General features: G+C 42.0%; 1 protein-coding gene across 1 annotated transcript in view; it reads left to right on the forward strand.

Annotated features, from left to right (window-relative positions):
- The first annotated feature begins 1,665 nt into the window (after positions 1 to 1,665).
- Positions 1,666 to 24,549, forward strand: part of NCS1 (neuronal calcium sensor 1) — a 93,173-nt gene continuing 70,289 nt past the window's right edge. Inside the window, exon 1 of the mRNA XM_072632713.1 lies at positions 1,666 to 2,214. Within this exon, the coding sequence (XP_072488814.1) occupies positions 2,151 to 2,214 (64 nt within the window). The 5' untranslated portion in view covers positions 1,666 to 2,150. The remainder of the gene's footprint in view (positions 2,215 to 24,549) is intronic.

The raw sequence follows: 24,549 nt of genomic DNA on the forward strand, positions 1-24,549 counted from the left end.
GTTTGACTCTTCATGACCCCATTTGGGGATTTCTTGGCAAAGACACGTTTGAGTTTTTCTTGGCAAAGTGGTTTGCCATTTCCTTCTCCAGCTCATTTGACAGATGAGGAAACTGAGGCAAATAGGGTTAAGTGACTTGCCCAGTATCGAATTGCTAGTAAGTATCTGAAGCCAGATTTGAACTCAGGAAGATGTCTCCACCTAGCTACCTGAGTAAAGCACCCTATAAATGCTCTCATATCTGTAAAGCCAAAGAGTGGAACAAAATTACCTCTAAGCACTTTCAGGTCCAAGTCTATGAGCTTATTTCTTCTTTCTATTCATTGATATGATGGTTTGTAAGTATTCTCCAGTCATTTGTTGTCTATTACTACCTTCCCAACTAACCATAAGCTCCAAGCGTGTGTGTGTGTGTGTGTGTGTGTGTGTGTGTGTGTGTGTGTGTGTGTGTGTGTGTGTGTGTGTGTGTAGAGATAGACGCCACACGCAGGAAGCATGGAGGATGATTGCCTCAGTCTGGAAAGGGTAGCCCTCAATTTGGGGGTGGGGGTGGGAGGGGAGCAGCTTCTTAGCCTCTTCTGGGATTCCTGATTTCTCTTTCTCAGTTACATCTGGCTAATATAGGAAAGAACATTTATCTAGAGATGCGACATAAAGTAACATAAAATTATTTCGTGGATTGACCTTTCCCAATTCCTCCCCAGGAGCTGTGGAAGGGTGGGAAGAAAATTAGATTAAGGAGACAAGAGCAGAGAAGGAAGGAACAATTTACCCTCCTACATTCTTTAAAGTTTACAATGGCGAAACAGATGCAAGTATTATTTCCTATTGTACCGAGGAGGAGACTGAGGAACCAAAATGTGATTTGCCCATTAGTTATGGCAACTGATAAGTGTCAGAAGATTTTAAGTTGCTCGGAAAAGGGAGGGAAGGGTGTCTTTTTATTAGAGGAGGAAGGAAGAGGAAGGATCGAAGGGAAAAGGGGAGAAAAGGGAGATCAAAGGATCACAGATTTAAAGCTGGAAGGGACTTTATTAACCTTAGAGGTCATTGAGTTTAACGGTCCCCGCCCCCCCTCCCCCAAATTTACAGACCAAGAAACAGTCAGAGAGATAAAGTGACTAGGGTCTTGTCCAGGGTCACACAGCTGGTGTCTACGATTGGATTTGAACTCAGGTCTTCCAGACTGCAAATCCTGTCTAGTCATTACGCCACAGGAGAAGAAAAGAAAAAGTAAAAGGAGAAGATTGGAAAGAGGAATGAGCAGGGGAAAGGAGAGGAAGGAAGAGGGGAAAGGAGAAGGAATCTAGTGGATGGGGAGGAATGAGGGGAGGAAATGAAAGGGGAGAGTGGGTGCGGATGAGGAGGGGAGAAGCGGGGCAATAAGTAGGTAGGGAGAAGGGGAGAGGACCCCGCCCTGCCAGCACGGAGCAGCCGCGCTGACTGACGGCTTAGGGTTAACACCTCCTTCTAGGCGGCCGCAGAGCCTGGGCTAGCTGGTAAAGGCGGGGAGGGAGGAAGAAAGAGAGTGCGAGCGAGGAGTAGAGAGGGCCCGCGGTAAGGAGCATGTGCTAGGGAGTCCAGTAACCAGGGACAACCACAGCAACAGAGCTCCCTTGGAGGAGGAGGAGAAGGAAGAGAAGGAGAAGGAGGAGGAGGAGGAGGAGGAGGAGGAGGACGAGGAGGAGGAGGACAAGGAGGAGGAGGAAGAGAGCAGCCCCGCGCCCCCGCGCCTCCGGGCCTCCTCCAGGAGCCAGCGCACACAGCAGAGCCCCGAGGGCGGGCGGCAGGATTTGGGAACTGTAGGTGGAGAAGGGACTGAGGCTGCCGCCCCCGGGCCTGCGGAGCCAGCTCCCCGCGGGCTGGGCATGTAAAAGCCTCTCGGGATCTCTGTTCCCGGCCTCACTCCGAGTCCCTCCGGGAGCCCAGGGCGCGCGGAGCTCAGCGAGCTGGGACCTCGGTCAGCACCGAGAGAGCTGGAGACAAAGACACCCTAGAGCCCCCCGCCCCTGTCCCCTGCTCCGAGCCGGTGCAGGGCCGCCTAGGACGAGCCCCCGCGGCGGGACAGGGGAGAGCCGGCTGGGCCTGGAGCCGCTCCGGGGTTTATGCCCTAGTCGGTTCGGGCCCGGCGGGGGACGTGGCCGCAGAGGATGGGGAAATCCAACAGCAAGTTAAAGCCTGAAGTAGTAGAAGAACTGACCAGGAAGACCTACTGTGAGTAGGGAGGGTCTTCCCTCCTCTTTCCCCATCCCTCTTTCTCCTGTTCCCACATCTCGTCCCTTCCCCAATCCCCAATCTTTCCTTCTCCCTTCCCTTTCCTCCTCCTTTCCCTTTTCTCCTCCTCCTCCCTTCTCTTACCTCTTCTCTCACCCCCATTTTGCCCCCCTCCCCCATCTCGTCCTCTTTCCTTCTCGTCTCCTCCCATCCTTATCTGTTGCCCTCCCCACGCAGCTCTTTTCCGTCCTCCCTTCCATCCCTTTCTCCTTATTCTTCCTCGGTTTTTTACCTAGTCTCCTTCTCACGTTAATCCCTTTTAAACACCTACCCTTGTCAAGCTGCTGTGATTTAGGAGACGGGCTATGGGGGCATCTTTCTCTCCTGCTTCCAGCGTTCACACCTGGCCCCATTGTTCTGAAGTCTGATGCTGCCCCGCAGCTCTGACCAGGGTTGGGCCATGTGCTGTTGCTGTCAATTGTATTTTTATGTCTTAGTTTTCCCCGTCAGGCATTCCCTAACACTCCTCACACCTCAGGCCTGGGCACAGTGTGTCCTCGAAGGCCCACTTTGCTATTATAAAGTAGCTTCCTAATAACAAGATTATTGGTGCTGCTGTGACAGCGTGGATTGCGGAGAGAAACGGGGTGGGGTGGGGTGGGAGGAGGATTTTTTCATGTAGAGGGACTCCTGGCAGCATCAAGCTGGTGATCCTGGCAAATAGGTATTCGATTTGGGAGTAGCTCCAGAGGGTGGGTGATTCATGCATCACCGTGTACTGGCAAGGTGAGCTGATTCCCACCCCCCTCTCCTCCCAGGAGTATGTGGATGGGGGGAGGGGAGGGAAAGGAGGGTGCTCAGTCTGCTGGGAAGGTTCCTTCTTGACTGGGAGAATTTCAGGGAGAATTCTTCATTGACTTGTCCCCTCCTTGATCCTTTAGGGTTAAAAACTTAAAGTACCGAGAACTGGGAGAGGAGAGGAAAAGTTGTTAATTCCATCCTCCAGTCTCCAGGTCTAATCTGCATAATGTGTCTCTTCATACCATCTTCATCCCTTGCATGACTTTCTAACTTTTCAGCTTCCCCTAATGAGTCCCTATCTCTGTCCCTCAATTCATATCCTTTCTGTATCTGCCTTCCTGCCTCTCTTAGACATGATCTGCAGGCTAAGTCTTGTTAATGGCAACTTGGCTATAACCACCTTGGCCTTTGCATATTTCTAGCACTTTGTGCTTAGGGTTATCAATCTGCTTTCAGAACCTATGGCTTCCCTATAGGTTTCTTGGGCTGTTTCTTTTTCTTGTGAAGGCCAGATAGCTGCCCTTATGCCAGTCCTCAAGCTCCAGGCTTCTCTGCAGGAATGGCAGGCACAGAACACCTGGGTGTCATTCTCACTCACCACTGCAGTGCTGCCTCTATCCATTCCCCTCCCCCTCAAACCCAGAAGGCAAGAGATTAACATCCTTCAGGTCCAGGGATGGAGGAGAGTCAGGCAGGCAGGCACCCGTGGTGCATTGCACAACCCTAACTAACCCTCTTCGCTGCTCAATCAGACTGCTGGGCAGCATGGCATTGTGAGCCCATACCCAGCCTCTATTCCCTTTTAGCCAAGCCTAGATGCTCAGAGAACAAAGGGTCAGGTTCTAGCACCAGATTGCCTGTTGAACAGGGCTTACTCTAGCCATTTCTATGGGTCCTTAGTCCTTGGAGTTTCCACTGGGTGAGATTATCTCAAAATTAAAATTCTAGTGTTTAGTTTCTTGATGGATAGAGGGAACAAAGGGCTAAGAGCTGTGTCCTTAGCTAATGTGTTACAGAGTGGGTGGGAGATTGAACTTCTTTTAACATCTCTATTCTGCTCTTTTGGATAAAGGATGAGTGGTATGGTATGGTTGATGTGAGCCAGAGGCTTGTGGCTTATAATATATGAAACAGTCTCTTTCAGTTGGGCTGCTCTCTCAGTATCTTCTGGAGGGTCAACTGGAGAGCTTCAAATTCTGGTCAGAGGTGGGGCCTCCAATGCAGGATGACAATTCTGGGTGACTTTTTTAGATCCCTTCCCTCTGTAGGGGAGAATGGCTCCCATCAGCTAAAGAGTGCTGAAATTCAGGTCATCCCTCTTATAACCTGGGAACTTACATTAACTAGGCTTCTTTCAAAGTGCCCAGGGCAGGGAGCCCAGTAATTGGGGAACTATGAGATGGCCCTATTCATTATGAAAAGTCCATGGCAATAATGTCCAGATAATAATTGTGGAAAGGGAATTCAGGGGTTATCTAATTCAGCCTTCTCATTTAAATAACAATAGCTTGTATTTAGCTAGTGCTTAGAGATTTGTCCAGTACTTTTTATTTACTTATGTTATTTCATTGATTCTCAAATCAAACTGAGGCCCCAAGATTGTTATGGCTTGCCTCTTACTAGGGATAGAGTCTGGATTCAAATCTAGATCCTCTGATCCCACATCCATTGTTTTTTCCTTTGCACCACTCAGCTTTTTCCTTTCTTAAGTTTTAATTATTAGATGGCAGCTATTAGAACAGTTCATTGTGAATAACATATGGAGTTGTGGCAGGATGGGACTTGGTTTGGGATTCTTTTCCATTTTCCTGTCTTGGGGCAGAACCATGCATCAAAATCTACTCATAAAGAAGTCAAGTCAACAGGTATTTGAGGAGAATTCACCACCCATGTTCAGTTCTCTGCTGGAACAGATCCAATCCTATTTTTAAAGGTCTTCAGAGACATGGAGCATTTTTGATCTGGGAAGAAGCAAGATCATAAAGTTTAGAGTTAGAAGAGACCTTATAGAACATGTAGTCCAATCCTCCCATTTTACAGATTAGGAAACTGAGGCCCAGAGTGGTTAGATGACTTGCCCAAGGTCTCAGAACTAGTAAGTGACAGAGCTTAGATTTAATCCTTAATTTCTCTCCCTCTCCCCCCTCCTCCATAATGTGCCCTCAGTATATATTCTCCTTAGGCCAAGGAGAAGCTCTAGTTTTTTCCCCATTAGGGAAGTTATATTTGATGATATTGTCTGACTGAGGGCTGCCCTTCCCATCTCAGGTCAGGGGTAAGAAGTGGAGTCACTTTTGCTGCTTGTAGCTGGTCAGGGGATATTTACAAAGGTGGGTTATGTCTTACTTACTGCCATTCCTGTGTGTATCTTACCATCTTACCTCACAGTATGTAATCCAGAAGGGAAAATCAAAGCTTTGCTCAGGAAACCCTCACAATAGCCTGTCATCTCTTTCAGCTGCTTCCTTGGCAAGACCTCAATACAGACTTTTTAATCTAATTTAATTTTTAATGTTTCCTCAATGCCTTTTTAAAATATAACTGTCTCTATTGGAATCAGGAAAACCTGGTTCAAATCACCTCTATGATCCTTAATACCTGTTTGACTATGGACAAGTCGCATAATCTTTCTGAGTCTCATTTTGTCATCTGTAAAATGGGACTAAAACCTATAATATGTACCTTACAGCATTATTGTAATGTTCAAATGACATTGCATGCACAAAGTGTTCCAAAAAGCCTTAACATTATAAAAAACATTATAAAAAGTCAGTTAATATTATTGTTCTTGTTAATGGCATCCCCATAGAACCCACTTTGGTAACAGTAACAAAGATAAATAAGAAAAAACGATACATGAGTCATGTTAGGCAGCATGCAAAGTATTCTGTAGGGAAATAGGTTTCAGCATCAATCCAGCCTGGACTGTTTTCCTCCTTCTTCTTTTTAGAGATTTCCTAGCTTGATGGGCTGAGTAGAATTTGGAGGATTATGGGGTGAGGTCAGGGAATAGAGGGTAGTTATGAACAGACAAGAGCTTAGACCAGGGTTTCTTTATCTGGAGTCTGTTTCTTAACAGATCCTGAAGGAAGTCATGGATAGATTTCAGAGGATCCATGAATATGGATGGGGAAAAAATTATATCTTGATTTCCACTAACTTCTATCTGAAATTTATCATCTCCTTCTGTTATTAATGTAGGCAAAAAACCATTTTCTGAGAAGGGGTCTGTAGCCTTCACTAAACTTGCAAAGGGGTCTATGACGCAAGAAATCAATAATCCCCTGGTTTGGATAAAAATTCCAGCTGTATGGGTCATTTCCCCCTTTCCCATAGCTGAATTCAACATAGTACAATGCTTGCTGCGTGGAACCAATGTACCTGATGCTAGTTTTGCAGATACAGTCCTTTTGTTTTTAAATCAGCCCACGGTGACAGCTCTGACCTCCCTGGTATAGCTGATGTTTAGAAGAAGCAGGAGACTAAAGTCAGTATTGGTGATGGAACACAGTCACATTTTCCATACCAAGCAGGTTCCTATCTCGCTTGAAGCCCAGTTTCTCTGAGACTTGGCCTAATTTCTTGCTACTAATTGACAAAATCAGTGACTTGGGAAGGATGATGATTTGGTAAAAAGAGTACTGGACTTGGCACCAGAAGACTGAGTTCAAATCTCAGCTCTGTCACCTACTATGTGGGATACTGCATGAGCTAGCCTCTTTCTCTTTCCCAGCCTCTGCATCTGTTTGCATCTGAAAATTCAGGGGTTGGACTTCAAGCATGGGGACCCTGCAGCCTGGAGGCCACATGCCTCCCTCTAGATCCTCAAGTACAGCCTGAGGATCTAGAGGGCTGCATGTGGCCTCCAGGCTGCAGGTTCTTCACCCCTGGTCACTAGGCTATGTTTAAGCTTCCTTCAAGCTCTAAATTTTATCCTATAGAATGGGCTCCTGCTAGTGGCCAAGCCTCCTTCCTGAGATTCTGGGTGGGTGAGTGAAGTCTGGATAATTATCTCCAGGAAATCCTCTCTGCTCACTGTGATCCTTAGACATTGGTAGCCCAGTGGGAGTCACTCAACTAGCATTTATTAAGTGCACTGTGCTAAATGTTGGGGATATACACACAAAGGTAAATAACAGTGCATGCTCTTAAGGACCTCACAGTCTAATGGGGGAGACAAAATGCAAACAAGATATTTTAGGATAAATTGAGGCTAGTCCCAGAGCACCATAGTATCTCCGGTTGTCCATGTCTTTGATCCATATTTAGGACCTCTTATTGCTAGGATACCCTTTCCCTGTCCAAAGTCTGCTTGTTCTTCAAGGACTTCTTGTTCTTCTGACTACTCCAGCTCCAAGTGATTTTTCTCTCCTCTGGGCTCTACCATCTATGCCAGCTACATGGTTTAGCAATTCATTCATAACTTCAGGAAGTTGGGAGGGAGCTTAGAGATCATCTGTACTAAACTCATTTTACAGATGGGAAAACTGAGGGTCAGAGAGGTGACTTGTGTTATATTCTGGCTTTGTATTTGGTATTGTTCCATGCTGCTCTTATGGCCTCTAAGTAGGTTATCTACTCCTTGTAGACAGAGATTTCATGTGTTCTAACACAGTAGGTGTCCAATCTCTCCTCAGCGAAGGGCCCGCAGGGCTAGGTTGTTCAACTGCTGAACGATTGACTTCCAGAATGTTAACATGGCCCAGCTGGTGGCAGCCAGAGGACGAAGTGTCCAGAGTAGGGCTACTGGGTCCCTTTTGGTAGTCACTGTGGCCTTCATGTGTGCCCCAGGAGCCCAAAGGTGACAAAATTTCTTCTCTGATCTCATCAAGCATAGATGAAACTGTTCCCCCACTCCCCCTCCTCCTTGCTTCTGACCTGTCTTTGTCCTACTTTGGACTACTTTGACTTAAATACTGTGGCAATACTTGGTTGACAAAGTGGAAGGGAGTGAGGATACTAACAACGCGGCTTATCTGCATGATCTTGTATTTGGAATGGCTTTTCTTGGTGGTACCTGGCTAGCTCCCTGGTGCTGCAGTCAAAAAGAAAATGGATAGAGATAGGCCTTCATTTCTGAACACATAATTTAGGTTTTAGGGGAATTAGGGTGGCAATAGTGTGAGGGTACTGAGAACAACCTGAGGAAAGAAGACTAAAGGGAGAGAGATATAGGGCAGGGCTGAAAGAAGTGACTTACAATTATAAGTCCTATGCATATATGGGTTTTCTAGAGAAGATAGCCTTCATTTTTAGTGACTACTAGAAAAAAAAAGAGGTCATAGGAGCATAGATGTGCAGCTGGAAGGAACCTTAGAGGCCATTTACCCCCTTATTTTACATAGGAAGAAATGAAGTCTAGGGAACTTGAAGGATATGTCCAAAGTCATACAGACAAGATGAATCTGTGGCAGGAGTTGGGCCCAGTTCATTCTGACTCCAGGTCCAGCACTTTGTCTATCATACCATGCCACTTCTCTGAAGCCAGATTCAACCTCCTTTCTACTTTGTCATGCTGCCTTAGTAGGGGACATTGAGTCGGTCAGTCAATCAGTAGTCAAATAAACATCTATTAAGTACCTGTTATGTACCAGGAGGTTAGGCACTCAGTTTAACACTCAGGAGGACCTCCTGAAAGAGAAATGTAGGTTCTATTTCTGTGAGGTAGTCTGCAGTGGTAGAAAGAACACTGGACTAGAAAAGGGTCAGAGTCCTGAGTTCTATTGTTGACTCTGCCACTAACTGATTGGGTGATGGAAAAAAATCACTTCAGCTTGAGGGCCTCATTTCTCTCATCTTTAAAATGGAAATAAATTACTTTTTCTTTCTAAATTTTTTAGTCCTCTTTGTTGTTATTGATATCTCTAAAAACATGAAATTATCACAGATATGAATTTGTATATTCCATTTTCATCATACATGATCAACAAGTTAGCAAAATTGACACGTATTTAGCAAGTGGTACTTCAAGGCAAGATTTGGGAAGTGTAATTTAATCTTCTGTCCTTGTCCCTTTCTTTTTTCTTTTTTATAATTCATTTCTATTTTCTACTTTCACTTATGTAAGATTTTGAGTTTTAAATTTTCTCCCCATCCTTTTCTTTCCTCCCTCCCCAAGATGGTATGCAATCTGATAAAGGCTCTACTCATACATTCATATTAAACTCATTTTCACATTAGTCATGATGTAAAGAAGAATTAGAACCAATGGGAGGAACCATGAGAAACAAGAAACAAAACAAACAGCAAAAGAAATGAAGAGAATATAGTATGCTTCCATCTGCATTCAGACTCCAAAGTTCTTCTCTGGATGTTGATGGCATTTTCATGAGTCTTTTAGAATCGTCTTAGAGCTAAGCTTATCAAAGTCAGTCCTCACATAGTATGCCTGTTACTGTGTACAATGTTCTCCTGGTTCTGCAATGGGAATAAATTTCTTGACCACAGGGCTGTTTTAAGGATTGAAAAAGACAGTGTAAGTGTAAATTCTTTGGAAACTAGAAGATAATCTTCAAATCTGAGGGACTTTTGTTTAATCCAGTAGATCTTCTTCATCTGTAGTGGTCTAAATTGAAAATCAGAGGAGATGACATGAGTTGTCCAGATTTCCTTCATCGCTGAGGTCTTATGATTTCATGTTCTATGAAGGGACCCTAATGTAACTGTTGACATCTTCATGTGGATGTATTAATAGATAAAATTCATATTTACATAAAGGTTTATAATAGCAAAGTGCTTTTTGAACACAGTGTCATTTGATAATGGTAGATTGTCATACTTGTTTTAGGAAAGTCCCAGAATGAACTGATTCTAAAAGTAGAAGACTAGATTTGGAAGATGTAGCAAATAGAACCTTGCTCACGAATGCCTTGGGTTAGAATTCCCTATTTTTTATTGGTTGGAGTCAGACTGTAACTTATCCAGCTATACTGTTGAAATACTCTGCGTTGAAGCTGGGTAAATAGGGGATACAGAAGCCACTGGGTTGGAACTGTGAATCTGGGAACTCCATTATCTGAGTCCTGCCCCTATTCTCTCAAGTTTCTCCTTGGGGACCCTCTAGCTGACTAGGAATCCCTTGGGGTTGTGGTCATATGTGTGGTTCATTCCAGAGAAAGCATTTACTGGATTTGATGGGAGTACCATTTGGGATGTGAGTAAATGAACAAGTGGCCAGATCTGGCTGCTGTAAAGGAGATGGGAGGGTATTAGGATCACTCATTAGAGTCACCCATGAGTATGACTGAAAGTACCAGCTGGCCGAGTTTAAGGGAACAAGGGTCTTATTCCATACGATCACTTCTTTAGGTCAGGTTGGCAACGTGGCATTTATCAGAGGCTTTTCAATGGTGGAGAAAGTGGGAGAGAATTCTGTTTCTTTCCATCTTCTCCTACAGTAGCTTGGCAATCTGGATAGAATGACCAATTGTATTAGAAAACTCTGGGATTTTCAGTCAGTGTGCCAAATACATTGACTCACCCTGAGACCAAAAATCCTTGTTCCTAGTAGAGAGGGGGAGACCCTCTAAAACTCCGATGATTAATAGCAATAAATCAATACTCATCGTTATTGAATGTCAGAGGTGGAAGGGACCTCAGGACATAGAGTGTCAGAATCAGAAATGTCTTTGGTTGTGGAATGTCAGACAGATAGGATCTGATTCTGCAAAATGTTAGAGCTAGAAGGGACTTCAGAAGATAGAATGTTAGTATATATCACTATTACTAAAATGTTCTATATTTCTTTTGTCATTTGATCCTAACAATAACCTAGTGAAGTATGGAATATATATATTACCTCTTGCTTTACAGATGAAGAAATTGAGTTCCTACATATTTGCCCCTTTCCAGTCTTTGTCTCTGAATGCAGAACAATGTAATAGATGTTCCATAACTGCCTTTTGACTGACTGATGAATGGCAGTCAGAAGGCTACCTGAGACATCTGCTACATCTAGATATTTTGTAGATGGGAAAACTAAGGCTCTGAGAGAGCTACAGACTCAACCACAAGACAGCCCGTTGTGATGGAGCCTAGCTCTCCTGAGTGCACCACAACTAACCTTTTTGTCCTTGCTAACTTCTAGTAGAGTAAAAGTAAGTTAATCCAATGTACATTCAGGCCCATAGAAGGACATTGGCTTCCTCATTAAATGAGACCCAGTTTCCCTTCCTGAGGACCTTCAAACACATATGTATCTGATTGAAAGGCAAATTTTCTTCCAGGTTCTCCCACCCCTTCATTAGAATCCATGTCTGCCTCTTATCCTCCTTCCTCCAGGGCCCAAAGAGCAGGGGTACTGGAGCCTGTAACCCCTTCAGGAAAGGTCTGGGGGAGGGACAGAGGATGAAGAAGGAAATCCAGAGGTATTTATATCAGAATGTGGGACATGATGAAAGCCAGAAGGGAAAAGAGAGAACAGAGCCTTTATTTTACCACTTGGCATCCAGTTCCTCTGCAGCAAAAAAATCACGGGGAAAGAAATTTTTAAAATCTTAGAATATTCCCTTGAAATCCACAGAGGGAACTAGCTCAGTTAATGCTATGGAGCCATCGAAGACTTTGTGTTTTATTCCCTCATTGCTACATTCACTTATCTGCTAAGTGGTCCTTTTCGAACCAGGAAGACTAATGGGACAGTTAAAGTTGGCAAGTGAGAAGGTTTCCTCTTGGAAGCAGCCTCTGGAGGAAGGCAGAATGTAGCTGAGGGACCTGGGAAGGTGGTTATTGTTGGACCCTTTCTCTCATCTCCAGCCTCTTCACATTTGCCTCACATCTCCCAGTCTGCTCCTGAAGTTGTGATAGAAGAGTGAGCACTTAGGAACTGTAGCCACATTCTCACTGAAATGTGTGCAGTGAGGAGCTGATAAGAGGAGGGCTTTGAAACCTGCCTCTGATAAAGGTCATGATGTCAAATCCTGGATGTTTCTGTATCGAGGTTCTGATGGAGGGTGGGGCAGTGATACAAAAATTCTAATCCTAGAATTAGATCTAGGATCATTTACTCAGAGCTGGAAAAAAGTATTAGAGGCCATCTAAAACAACTCTCCTCATTTTTAAGATGAAGAAACTGAGACCCCAAAGTTCTGTGCTAGAGGTGATAATAGAACTAAGGTCTACTGATTTCATGTCTGAGTAATGATCAGGGTTTGAGGTTGATGGGGACAGGTGAGGGAGCTGGAACCCTTTAACTATGACCTCATTCTCCTATGCATTCATTGTTTTGGGAAAGGGAGGAAAGGAAGATGGGAAGGGACACCGACGTGGGGGTTGCAGGATCATAGCCCCCATGAAGAAGACCATTTCACCAGTGGCTACTCACCAGAATATTTTCATGTATCAAGCTGTATGTGCAACACTTTTGAGAGTGAAGGGCAGCTAGATTTTATCTAGATAGTATGGAGTCATATCTCAATCACTATCAATCTAGGAAGACTTCTTGAATGACATAAAGTTTGCACTGAGTCACAAAACCTCAGAGTTGGAAGGGATTTTAGGAGTTTTCTAGTTCATCCCATACCTCAACTTTAATTCTAACTAGGAGTCATCCAGCTTCTGAAGGAAGACTTTCAGTGATGGGAAGCTTACTACCTACTGAGGTAGCCCATTTACTTGTGGACAGCCATAATTAGTGAGAAATGTTTCCTTATCTGTCTTTCTGTAACTTCTAGTGGTAGAGAACAGGAGCTGCATGTAAAATTTACTTAGGTGTTCCAGGTCAGTAATTGTATCTCCCCAGCCACTGTCTTCTTTTCCTTAACAGTAGGAGGATTGAAGCCCAGGAAAATCACCACACCCAGGGTTATATAGGCTTTGTGGAAGAGCTTAGGTGGGTCTGGCATTTTGATTATAGAATATTATTCTCTGAAGCATCCATTGGACTTGCATCAAATACTTCCCACTCTCTGATAAGAGCAGAAGAAAACATAAATTAAAAAATCATTTTTGCAAACAACTTTCAAGTCCTCTATGGATCTATTTACTAAAGAGGAGAAAAATGTAAATGAGTGTATATTAAAGCAAGACCACGGATCTGGCATTAGGTAGCGTGTAGGAAACCTGCCTCATCACCAGGGGAACTCTGGGCATTGGCTTCCTCGTTACATTTCCCAGAGTCTTCTTTCTACACTACTCTCAATTCAATTCAATTCAGTGTATTTATGAAGTGCTCTTTATAGACCAGAAAGACACTATACTAATCCTAGAGATAAAAAAAGAAAAGCTCTTTATGGACCAGAAAGACACTATACTAATCCTAGAGATAAAAAAAGAAAAGCTCTTTATGGACCAGAAAGACACTAAACTAGTCCTAGAGATAAAAGGCAAAACCAAGGAGCTTACGTTCCCCTGGTTGGTGCTTGTGCTAAACACACAGATCACAGCAGCACCTTTCTCACAGGGAAGCTGTGAGTCTTTAACGTGTCTTTAAGTGCTATGTAACTGCTAGTAGTTCTTGTTGTTGTTATCGTTTTAAAAAATATAAACCAAGATTAATTACAGGGAGTTGGGGTAAGAGAGCATGGACAACTTAGAGGAAATCTAGAAAAGCCTTGTGGAGAAGGTGAGATTTGAGCTGGGCCTTGAAGAGAGGTGGTGTAAGAGGTGGAGGGATAGCATTCCAGGCATGAGGGTCCAACCCCTGCCGAGGCACAGAGATGGAAGGGGGAAGAACAAGGAGACCAGTCTGGCTGGACTTGAGTGAGATGTTTACATCTGAAGAATCCCCTGCGAGGCAGGCTTCTCTAGGCCCTTGAACAGACCTGTCTCTTAGCTCATTGCAGGTAGGAGTTCATTCATTCAAAAATATTCCTTAAATGTCTGCTGTGTATAGAGTACTGTGCTAAATGCCCAGTTTAGAACTGGATAGGACCTTAGAGATATTCCAGGGATTATCCTCTTATTTTTAAGAGGGGGAAACTGAGACCCAGAGGAATAAAGTCCAGTGCCAAGGTTGCACAGGTGGTAGAAGAGCCAGATCTCAAACTCCAGCAAGGCACCCCCTCTGTGGTTGTATCCTTGCCCTTGGGACAGCTGGATGGAACTTTTCTTCACAGTTTAGAGAAGACATGAAAAAGCTCATAGAGTCCCACTCCAGTTCTTAGCATTTAATTTATAAGAGACAGAATGGTGCTATGAAAATAGCTCTGGACTGGCAGCCAGAACATAGAGATTCAAGTTCCAGTTCCACATTTGCTAGCCATTGGTGTTTCATCTCTATGATTCAGTTTCTTCATCTGCAAGATGACCAGTTTTGCAAGGTGGTTATGAGGAAAACATTTTATTTCCAAATGCTGTAAAAGGTGAGTTCTTCTGTCTCTTTTCAGTATACCTATGTGGGTATATGTTGTCTCCCTCAATAAAATGCTCATCAAGGGCAAGGATTATTTCACTTTTTGTCATTGGCAAAAGGAGTTGATAGACTGCCTTCTCAGAATAATATTTTTAAATGTATAAAATAGCATATGTAGAATTATAAGGGAAATTATATTAAAATTAGTGTTATATACCATATTATTATATTGAAATGGTTATTTTAAAAAAATTTAAACCCCATTAAGGACTGCTGATAGATCAGTAAGGTTCCCCTGAAACTATTATGATAAGGACAACATCAGGCTAAAAATATAGATACCTGGATTTAGCCACCACTGACTTACCATGTGACTTTGTGGACTTCATTTGTCCTTTTGGTCAGTTGGTCAATAAATATTGAGCTCTCTGTTCCTTTGCAGGTGACTGTGATTCATGGGTACGCGTTTCCTTGAGTTGGTGTGAGTGTGAACATGTAGATTTTTGAATGAGCATGAGTTTGATTATGGAGGTAGATATGAATGTATTTTGGTATATCAATATATACGGGCATAAGAATCATAGGATTTTGAGTCAGATGGGAACTAAGATCGAACCACTTAAAATTCTCATGCCCATACCTACCAGGCACTGTGTTAAGAACTGGGGTTCCAAAGAAAGGTGAAAGATAGTTCTTGCTTTCCAGGAGTTTACAGTCTAATAAAGGAAAACAACACATGTAAAGGGTACTCAGAACAAGCATGACAAACAGCCAAATGGGAAGTCACAAAGTCAGGTGGAAAATAATGAGATTACTGCCCTGGGCACCCTCCTTAAATGGAAGATCAGGGAGGAGTCCTACATTACCTATCTATCCACCACCCTCTCCAGTCAGAGGAGAGAGCCATCCCAGGGGAAAAGGACACAGAATTTTTAGTGGTCTTGCAAGAGGATGAGATTCCTGAAGGCATGACGGAAGTCTAGAATAGCATAGCACATGGCAAATGGTCTTTGAGCCTCAGTTTCCCACTTTCTACTATGGGGAGAAGGAAAAAAAATCCATATAATGAGAATCCAGGAAGGCCATTGATCCTCTTACTCAATAATACTTCTCTTACTTAATAGCAATCAGGAGTCATTAGCAATTATTGATAATGAATGTCTTCTAGAGAGTTCAAAGCAAGATAGTTCTTTGACTTATCCAGAGTCATAAAGCCAATGTCTAGGGATAACCTCCCCGACTACTTGGTACAAGTTAGCTGGAGGAGAATATAGCCTTCTAAGAGCATTAACCTGTAGAAGGGAAGGAGATGAAGACTGAGGAGAGAGGAGTTTGCAAAGCTGAGATTATGGGAGGAGCATATGTCAACTGTCTCCCATCTTTGCCAGAAGAGGGAGAAATGCTAAGGGTCTAGATCTTCTAACAGTCCTGAACTCAGGCCAGCAAGCAGGGTGTGGCTGTGTTAGGGGGAATTTCTTTAGCTTTCAGTGAGATGTACTTTGGGAGTGGGGGTGGGGGTGGGAGTAGGGCTACCTTTATAGGGAATGGCATCTTTTACTTGAGTTCTGATGCAGTAGCTGGCTCATTCGAATCCTCTTCCTGCCCAGGCTTGCTAAGGCTCTGAGATGGGAACTAGTCCTGGGACCTAGTTGTGCAAGACTGGGCCTGATCTGTCTCCAAAGGGAGCGAGTGTGTGGGTGAGTGTGTGTGCATAGATGGGGGTACAGATGAGTAGATGGCCCAGTGTGTATGTGAGAGAATATAGGTACAAGTAAGTATGTGTTCCTTTTGCGGGTAACTGTGATTCATAGGTACGTGTTCCTCATGTTGGTGTGAGTACGAACATGTGGATTTTTTGTAAATGGTCACATGAGTTTGATTATGGAGGTAGGCATGAATGTATTTTGGTACATGGATATATCCAAGCATAAGAATCATAGGGTTTTGAATCAGGTGGAAACTAAAAGATCAAACCAGTTAAGATTCCCATACTTGTATGTACTTATACAACGAAACACATTCATTTTACAGATGAAGAAACTGAGGCACAGAGAAGGGAAGAGGTTTGCCTGGGGTCATCAAGGTAGTAAGCAGCATCATGATGTAGTGGCTAGAGTCAGGAAGACTGGGTTTAAGTCCTGCCTTCAAAGACTTGACTCTAGGCAAGTCACATAACTGCTGCCTGCCTCAGTTTCCTCACCTTTAAAATGGGCACAATAGCAGCGCCTAGCTCACAGGGTTATTGTAACCATCAAATGAGACAATGAATTTAGAATACTTTGCAAACCCGGAAGTGCTATTTAAACCTGAGCTGCTATGATTATTAGTATCCTGTTCTTATCTTTCTCAATAGGTTCACATATTAAATGGTCTAAGGGCAAGCCTGCTATTCTGCTATTATCCTCTTTCATTTAATGTTCTCAGACTATTTCTCAGATGGGTAAAGTCACCCACTTTTTGCAATCTAAAAAAAAAAATGAATGAATAAAGCCCTTAATTAAGGGCTCAGTATGTACAAAGCACTGTACTAAGTGCTCAGGATACAAATAAGAAAGTAAGACAATCCCTGCTCTCAAAGGGCGCACATTCTAATGGGGGAGAGAACATAGGGAAAGTTTCACTTGCAAGTGAGATGAAGAAGTTCCATAGTCCTTAGGGAGTGACAGCAGAGCAGATGATAATGCCTCTTCTCCTCCTTCTCTTCTTCTTTTTTTTTTTTTTTTTTGAGGCAATCAGGGTTATAAGTGACTTGCCTAGGGTCACACAGCTAGTGAAGTGTCTGAAGTCAGGATTTGAACTCAGGTCCTCCTGTGCTATATCCACTGTACCACCTAGCTGCCCTGGTAATGGCCCTTCTTGAATGTCATTAAAAAGCATATTGTGGAACATATACTCATCTGTAGACTCACCAGGATCATTTTGGGGACAACTCTAGTAGCAGGCAGGATCATGGGGATGACATGTCAGTTCTCACATGGTTTTAATTTCTTCAGCTAGGTCTCTGTGTTCTGAAAGGTATTCTTTCTAAGTAGTTTGGAAAAGAATATTCAGTTTTGTGACAACTATTAAAAATGTTATTATTTAATTTTTATGGATCAGTAGTTCTATGTGAAAATGCTCCTGTTTAATATAATTTGTTGATTTGACAAAGATATTTTGGACTTTGCGTTTGTTGAATGGAGATTTGCTGTCTGTTAGCTTATGAAGGATACACACATACACATATACATACACATATGTATATATAAAGGTGAATCATTGTAACTTCTTGGTCATGTCTTCTGAGGTATCTGGTAGATAACAAATTTTGGTAGACTGCGGTGTTATGTTGCAGTTTCTACCCCAGTGCTGCATAAGTCTGCTCTTCTTAAAAATTCTAAACTTTCTGTAATATCTAGTGGCACTATCACCCACCCCCATGTTTCTATAGGCAGATCTACAAGACAAAGCCATTTGTTCATCATTTCTTGGTCTGGGCATCGTGGTTGAATTAATGGGGATGTTGTCCATGGAGGGACTCTTAGTTCCATGCTGAGATCCTAGCCACTTAAAAGGTTCTATCTGGAGATAAATCACTTTCAGTTACATTTGGTAGATCCAGTGGCATCTACCTGTTAGCGGCCTTTGTTGATGTTCAGTCGTTTCAGTCATGTCCAACTCTTCATGACCCCATTTGGGGTTTTCTTGGGAAAGATACTAGAGTGGCTTGCCATTTCTTTCTCCAGCTCATTTTACAGATCAGGAAACTGAGGCAAGCAGAGTTAAGTGATTTGTCCTTTGGGTCACACAGCTAGTAAGTATCTGAGGTCAGATTTGAACTCAGGAAGATGAGTCTCCCTGATTCCAGACTCAGCGCTCTATCCACTACACTATCTAGCTGTCCCATTAGCCTTTACACACAACCAATTTGTTCTAAACATGTTTTAAAATATTTTTAACCTGTTTATAATGTGTTTTTAATAGAACATGTACACTATCAATTCTCTTCTTTTTGCATGAGAACTTGTGAATCTTTATATAGTTGCCTTGGGAGAATGAGACCTGTTTTTTGTTAATGTGGTTTTGTTTGAATGCTTTTTATTGTTATCCATCTTATCATACTTGAAATATATGTTAAAACTATCCAATTTGTGTTTGCTCTACAAGTGTTCTTCCCATTAAACTTTGACTTTGGATACAGATCAGTCCCTTAATATGCACACAGCCTCAACTTTTTCTCCTTGATACCTTTCTCTCACTGATACCCTTGATATGTCTTGCTTGGAGAAGACCAAGATATGTACAAGTGTCACGGGTATTCACTGATTTAGTTTGACTTTGGGTTTCAAGCTTAAGGCTTTCTGTCTCCATTCTTTCTTGGCACACAGACATTTTATACTTATAGAGTACAAATGATATTTTGGTATTATTGGAGAAAGTTTCCATGAGATGAAGTAGTTATTTTAATGTCAGTTGGCCAGTAAGAATTTATTGACTACCTACTCTTTGCCCGGCACTGTGCTAAGCACTAGAGGAAGATAGAAAGATAGAAAAAAAGGCAAAAGACAAGCCCTGCTATCAAGGAGCTTACAGATTAATTGGGGAGACAACATGCAAGCAATTGTAAAAACAAATTATACCCAGGATATGCTGGAAGTATCAGTGGAGGGAAAGCATGAGAATTAAGACAGATTGGAAAAGCAACTAGGATTTTATCTGGGACTTGAAGGAAGCCAGGAAAGTCAGGAGGCAGAGATGAGTGGGGAGAGCATTCCAGGTATGAGGAACAGCCAGGGAAATGCCTGGAGGTGAGAAAGGGAGTTTTGTTCAAGGAGCTGCAAAGAGGCCAATGTCACTGGATCACAGTATAGGGGTGGATGGCGGAGTAGATGGCGGATATAAGACTGAAAAGATGTGATTTTTCACTGGGGCCAGAGAACCTGATATTATCCATGGACATCTTATGATTAATCATATGACTTCTTCTTGACTTGAAAACCAAACCCAGTTATATTCAGAAGTGATTATAATGAATTCAAGGCTATGCAGAACTATAGCTGCCTTAACTGTCTCCCTGAAAGATCACATGTTTCCTATTAGTTGTTCTCAACATTATTGTGATGGTGGCAGATTTTAAATAGAGAATAATTTTCCGTGTGGACTTCTCACTCCACTTGGCTCTGTTTTTTCTATTTGCAGTCCTTGACTAATCCATGGGTGTGGAACTGAGTCAAAGGCTTTGCAATAATAATGAAACTGGCATAATTGTAATGTCACTTTCAGGAGGCTTGTTCAATAATCACCAAAGGATAATGAGATGCACTTTACACCCCTGGGACTTTTTGGCATGCCCTTTTTGCTCCTTGGCCAATGTATTGTCTTATTGTAAGTGTTTATAGATTTTTTTTTTTGAGCAATACAAATTGTGACTGTTTTGTATAAATTACATAAAGACACAATTGGCCTATTTTTGGAGGGGTTAGTGGTTGCTCTCATCTTTTAGTAATAAATATGTGATGCCTCCAGTGAGAAAGACGGGATCAAGCTTGTCAGAGAGAGGAAGCTGTGCTTTGGCTAGTAATTCATGTTCCACTCTGCAGGGTCTGAGCCAACAATTATGGATCTTATCCAGATTCAATGCTTTTCAGTTTTTTGGAGGAGTAGCCCATCAGTCACCTCCCCTGACATTACTTCTTTTAAACTCAATAAATTAAAAGATCTATAAGATTCCTGTTTTGCATTCAATCCAACTTGCTTTTTTGTAGTGTTGGACTTCTTTTTTTTGGTCATGTAGATGAGCAAAAATTCTCTAGTTTTTCTTTCTTCAGGAGATTCCTTTTTTTTCTCTAATTTCTTTGGTTTTCATTCCTCCATGATATGGATATTGATTGGTATTGAACTGCTTATTTTACTCTTTGTACTACATTTATTCCTTAACTTTTTTGCTTTTGTTTTCAATTGTTGATTAAATGTATCAAGAATTTCTACTGTGCTTTTGTTTTCCAGTTTTCCTTTTGCATATTTCCTTTCTGTTCCCTTTAAGTGAATGATATAGTGTTCAAATTATTTTATTCCATGTACTGGCTAGATAATGATGTAATCCTCTAATGTCTTTCCCGAGGGATTTGAACTCAGGTTTTCTGACTCCATTGTACCAACGGGTACAATAAGAAACTTGATTTTTTCCCCCTAAACTCAATGCTTCTGTAACTCTTGTTTTGAGGAATATTTCTAGATAGCTTCACCTTTCCTCATGGTCTTAGGACATGAAATATTTTTATGCTTCCTGTCAAATATTTTCCTAGAAAACATTTTTTCTTGATGATTTTTAGCAGATACTGGATTTTTTGAATTATTTTCTTTAGGTATAAGTTGTTCTATTAGTTGAATTCATGCCATCAAGCCCTAAAAGAGATTTTTAGAATTCCAATCAAAGTATACTCATCTTTTTTTCAAAAGATTTGAAGTTACTGGCAATTTTAAGAAATTTGCTATCTGCTTCACTTTGGGGTAGAACTTTTAGAGTTTGTATTAAATCTAGAATTTCACTGCCTTCAGGTTCTTTAGCTTTTCTCTTCAGATTTAAGGAGCCCCTTAGTTTCTGCTCTGATTTCATCTAATCTGCGTTTAAGAATGAAGATATTTATTGCCCTGCATGGTTTTGCAGTATGTTCTTGTGACCCTTGGAACTGAGGAGATTTGTGATGAAAAGCAGCATGAAATACTTGCCTGTAACTGGCACAGTATATGAAGTTTTGTTATGATGTAATGCTGCTACAATAAATTAATACCCACAACTTCAGTCTGTTCCCTGTCATTCCAATCTGGTTGTCCCACTTTTGTGGTCAATGCTAAAGTATTGTAGTCATTAGAGTATAGGTATTTTTGATTTGTTCCGTAGTATTTTGTTTACTTGTGATAACAGAACACAAATGAGTATATTCACTTCATTGTTGCTTATGTTAATCTGACCTTTACAGTAATTCCAAGTAAAATCAGCCTTTAGCCTTATTCCAAACCTATCTATTTCTTAGGTACATAGGAGCAGTTAAATCACATTGGCCTGGGCCTTAAATCATTTGATAGTATTGTTGGAACCTAATTGGCTAGTGCCAGGTTTTTATCAATACAGTAATAGTTTCAGGGCATGGTAAGTCCCCAGTAAATAACACTGTGGCTGGCATTCTCTTTTACCATTCCTGGAAAAGCATCATGGATGATGTATTGTTTTTTGACGTTTTCATTGTTATTTGTAGAGCCAGGTTTTGAACCCAGGTTTCTTGATTCCAAATCCAATACCTCTTTCTGTTTATATCTTGCTGCCTGTTATTTGCCACACTGGGAGGTTGGGGGTAAAGTTACGTTTAGGAACAAGGAACCTGAGTAGGTGTTAGCATGAGCTTGATGTCTTTGAGATGGTCTTCAGTTCCTGTACCAAACCAGTAGCTTTTGAGATGGGGAATCATATTCAAGAGACCAGATACTAAGGAAGTCTGGAATGAGGAGAAAAGTTTCTTATTGAATGGATTTGGACTTAGAAAACCTGGCTGTTACTCTTCACTTTTCTGGGCCCCAGAAACCACTAAATAAGGGGCTTTTTTCCAACTCTGGGTCCTATGATGAAATAGGTTGACTGGTTCTCTGATACAGAGCATGAAATTTGCTAATTTTCTACTTTCCCCCATGACCCTAAACATTATGCTTAGTAAACCCTGCTGTTCTCAGGCTAGCTTGAAATCCAGAGAAATCCCCAGACAATTGATCAGGATCCTTGGGTCTCCTACCTAGATCCTCCCTATAGCAAAAGCCACCCCTTCCTCAGAACCGCCCCCCCCCCCCCCAATTACTGGATAAGGAAGGTAATGAGAATCCATTAATTTCAATAAACCACTTCTTTACCAGCTAATGGCAACTTTAATATAATGATAACTGAGGGGAGAAGTGGAGATAATTGTGCTCACAATGACCAACAAACTGACTCTTCTGAACATTTTCCCTTATTCACATCTTCTCCTTGGTTGCTCAGTGTTCAACTGAGTTTAGAGTTTGGAATAGTGTTATTATAAAAAAAATAAGCACATACTTAGATCCTGGAAGAATTCAGGTAATGGACCCAAGGAAAATAATTGTCATTATGATTGGAGTCATCGATTTTAATCAGCACTTTGTGCTAAGCTTTGGAATACAAAAGCAAAAGCAAAGATAGTCCCTGCCTGCAAGAAGTATACATTTTAACAGGGGGAGATAACCCATGGGGAAGTTGGGGGGGCTATCTTGGTTTGGAAAGTTATAGAGGTGGTTGGTGGAGCCATAGCACAGTAGACTGATAGACCCTTTCTGGGAGCCATAACAGTGTTAATTTGATTATGGTCCCAAAATTGGAAAGAGGAGGTGGTACAAATGGCAGCCACAGTGAAGTGACTGCTGAGGGGATGACTAGAGAGTAAATGAAAGCGCAGCGAGAGCTGTCCTAGATATAATATAATAGATATAAAGAGGCATGCACTTATCAGGACAGCAGAGGCTCCAGGGCAGAAGTTCTGGAACTTAAAGAATTAAGTCCTCCAGGATATGGTTTCTGGTCCCTGGCAAGAGAGAGAATATACAAAATATGAAGCAGAGGAAGATCAGAATTGGGCTGAAAGGCAGAAGGAAGAGATTTAGACAGAGTGCTCCAGGACAAGCTGAACAGGGGTAAATACTTCTGGCTGGAGGACTCAGAACGTTTTATAAAGGAGGTGGGTGGCAGTTTTTCTGTAGGCAGAACCCGAGTCCGCTTGAGTGTGGGAACCAAAGGATGCTGGTGTATATATAAAGGGTGAGAACAGGAGGTCATTGGAATTGGTGTAATGAAGTGACTTCTATAAATAAATGCTCCAGTGCCCATGGCAGTATAAGATCTGACTTAGCAAGATGGGAAGGTGGAAACCAAAGTTTAGGAGGACCATTTAAAAGAACTAGAAATGATTTGCTTAGAGAGAGAAACTATAGGAAGATAAAATCATCTTCAAATAGATGAGCTCTTTGAGCTTCTGGATGATCGCATTCCTGGAAACGGTTCCATAAAGTAAAAATGACTTAAGTTTGGTCTGGCTTTTACAGAAATGCCCACAAGCATCGTGTTGAACATACAATTTAGTGAAATAAAAATGATAGGGCTCATTCATAGTAGGGGATAAAGCTTGCACTTCAGAAAGCTTATCATGAATCAGTTAAACAGGGCAATAGAGTAACCAGGCACAGAAGATTTTCACTGATGTAATTGATGCGTGCTATGCAAAGTTTCTACTTTCTTCATAATTTAAACCAAATTTTTGCTTTAAGTCCGAATGGAGAGGAATGCATCCTTCTGAGTGAGGGGACTCAGAAGGGCTTTTTTGGGTGGTCTTAGGGCCACAGGATGGCTTTTGGAGAAAGAGATCCAAGAAGATAACAGTGAAGTCTTCCTTTATCCTTGCTCTCACTCCCATTGTACCCTCTGCTAGAATGTTTCCTCCCTAAAATCTGAAGGCTCTCTCCTGTGTTTCCATCAGTTCCTACCTTGTATTAAACTTATTTGTGATCAAATTGTATCCACTCAAATAGAATGTAAGTTCCTTGAGTTTGAGGACTGTATCATTTTTATCTTTGCAAACCCTTTAAGTAGATGTTTTTTCATTGAACCTAATGCTTATTTGGCTGCTTCCTATTTCTCATGATTAGCTTCTCTATTGCCAGTACAAAGGGGAATGGGAATAAACATTTATATAGCACCTACCATGTTCCAAGCACTGTTCTAAGCTCTTTACCAATATTATCTCATTCAGTCCTCACAAACAACCCTATGAGGCAGGTGCTATTATCATCCCTATTTTATGATTGAGGAAATTGAGGTAAACAGAGGTTAAGTGACTTGCCCATGGTTACACAACTAGAAAGTATCTGAGGTTGGATTTGAACTCAGGTCTTCCAGACTCCAGGACTAGAACTCTATCCACTGTGCCCTCAGCTATGTGGGCATTGAAAATCAAGTTGTTGGTTTTCTGGCTGTTAGAAGTTGGGACCTATTTCCTCAGAATTGGCTGGGCAGCATGAGTTCATTCATTTGAATGTTGCCTGTCATGAATGTCATAAGAAATAAGTTTGCTATAACTGAAGGAATATTGTAAGTGCAATTCACTGTGAATCAAATCTGAAAGTCGAAAACTTCCTGTGTTGCATTGGCTATCATAGGAAGAGTGAATATGCATTTGTTCTGCATGGCTCTGGGAAGGATGAGTGGAAGT

This window comes from Notamacropus eugenii, chromosome 1 (genome assembly GCF_028372415.1).
Source record: "Notamacropus eugenii isolate mMacEug1 chromosome 1, mMacEug1.pri_v2, whole genome shotgun sequence".
NCBI classification, from domain to species: domain Eukaryota; kingdom Metazoa; phylum Chordata; class Mammalia; order Diprotodontia; family Macropodidae; genus Notamacropus; species Notamacropus eugenii.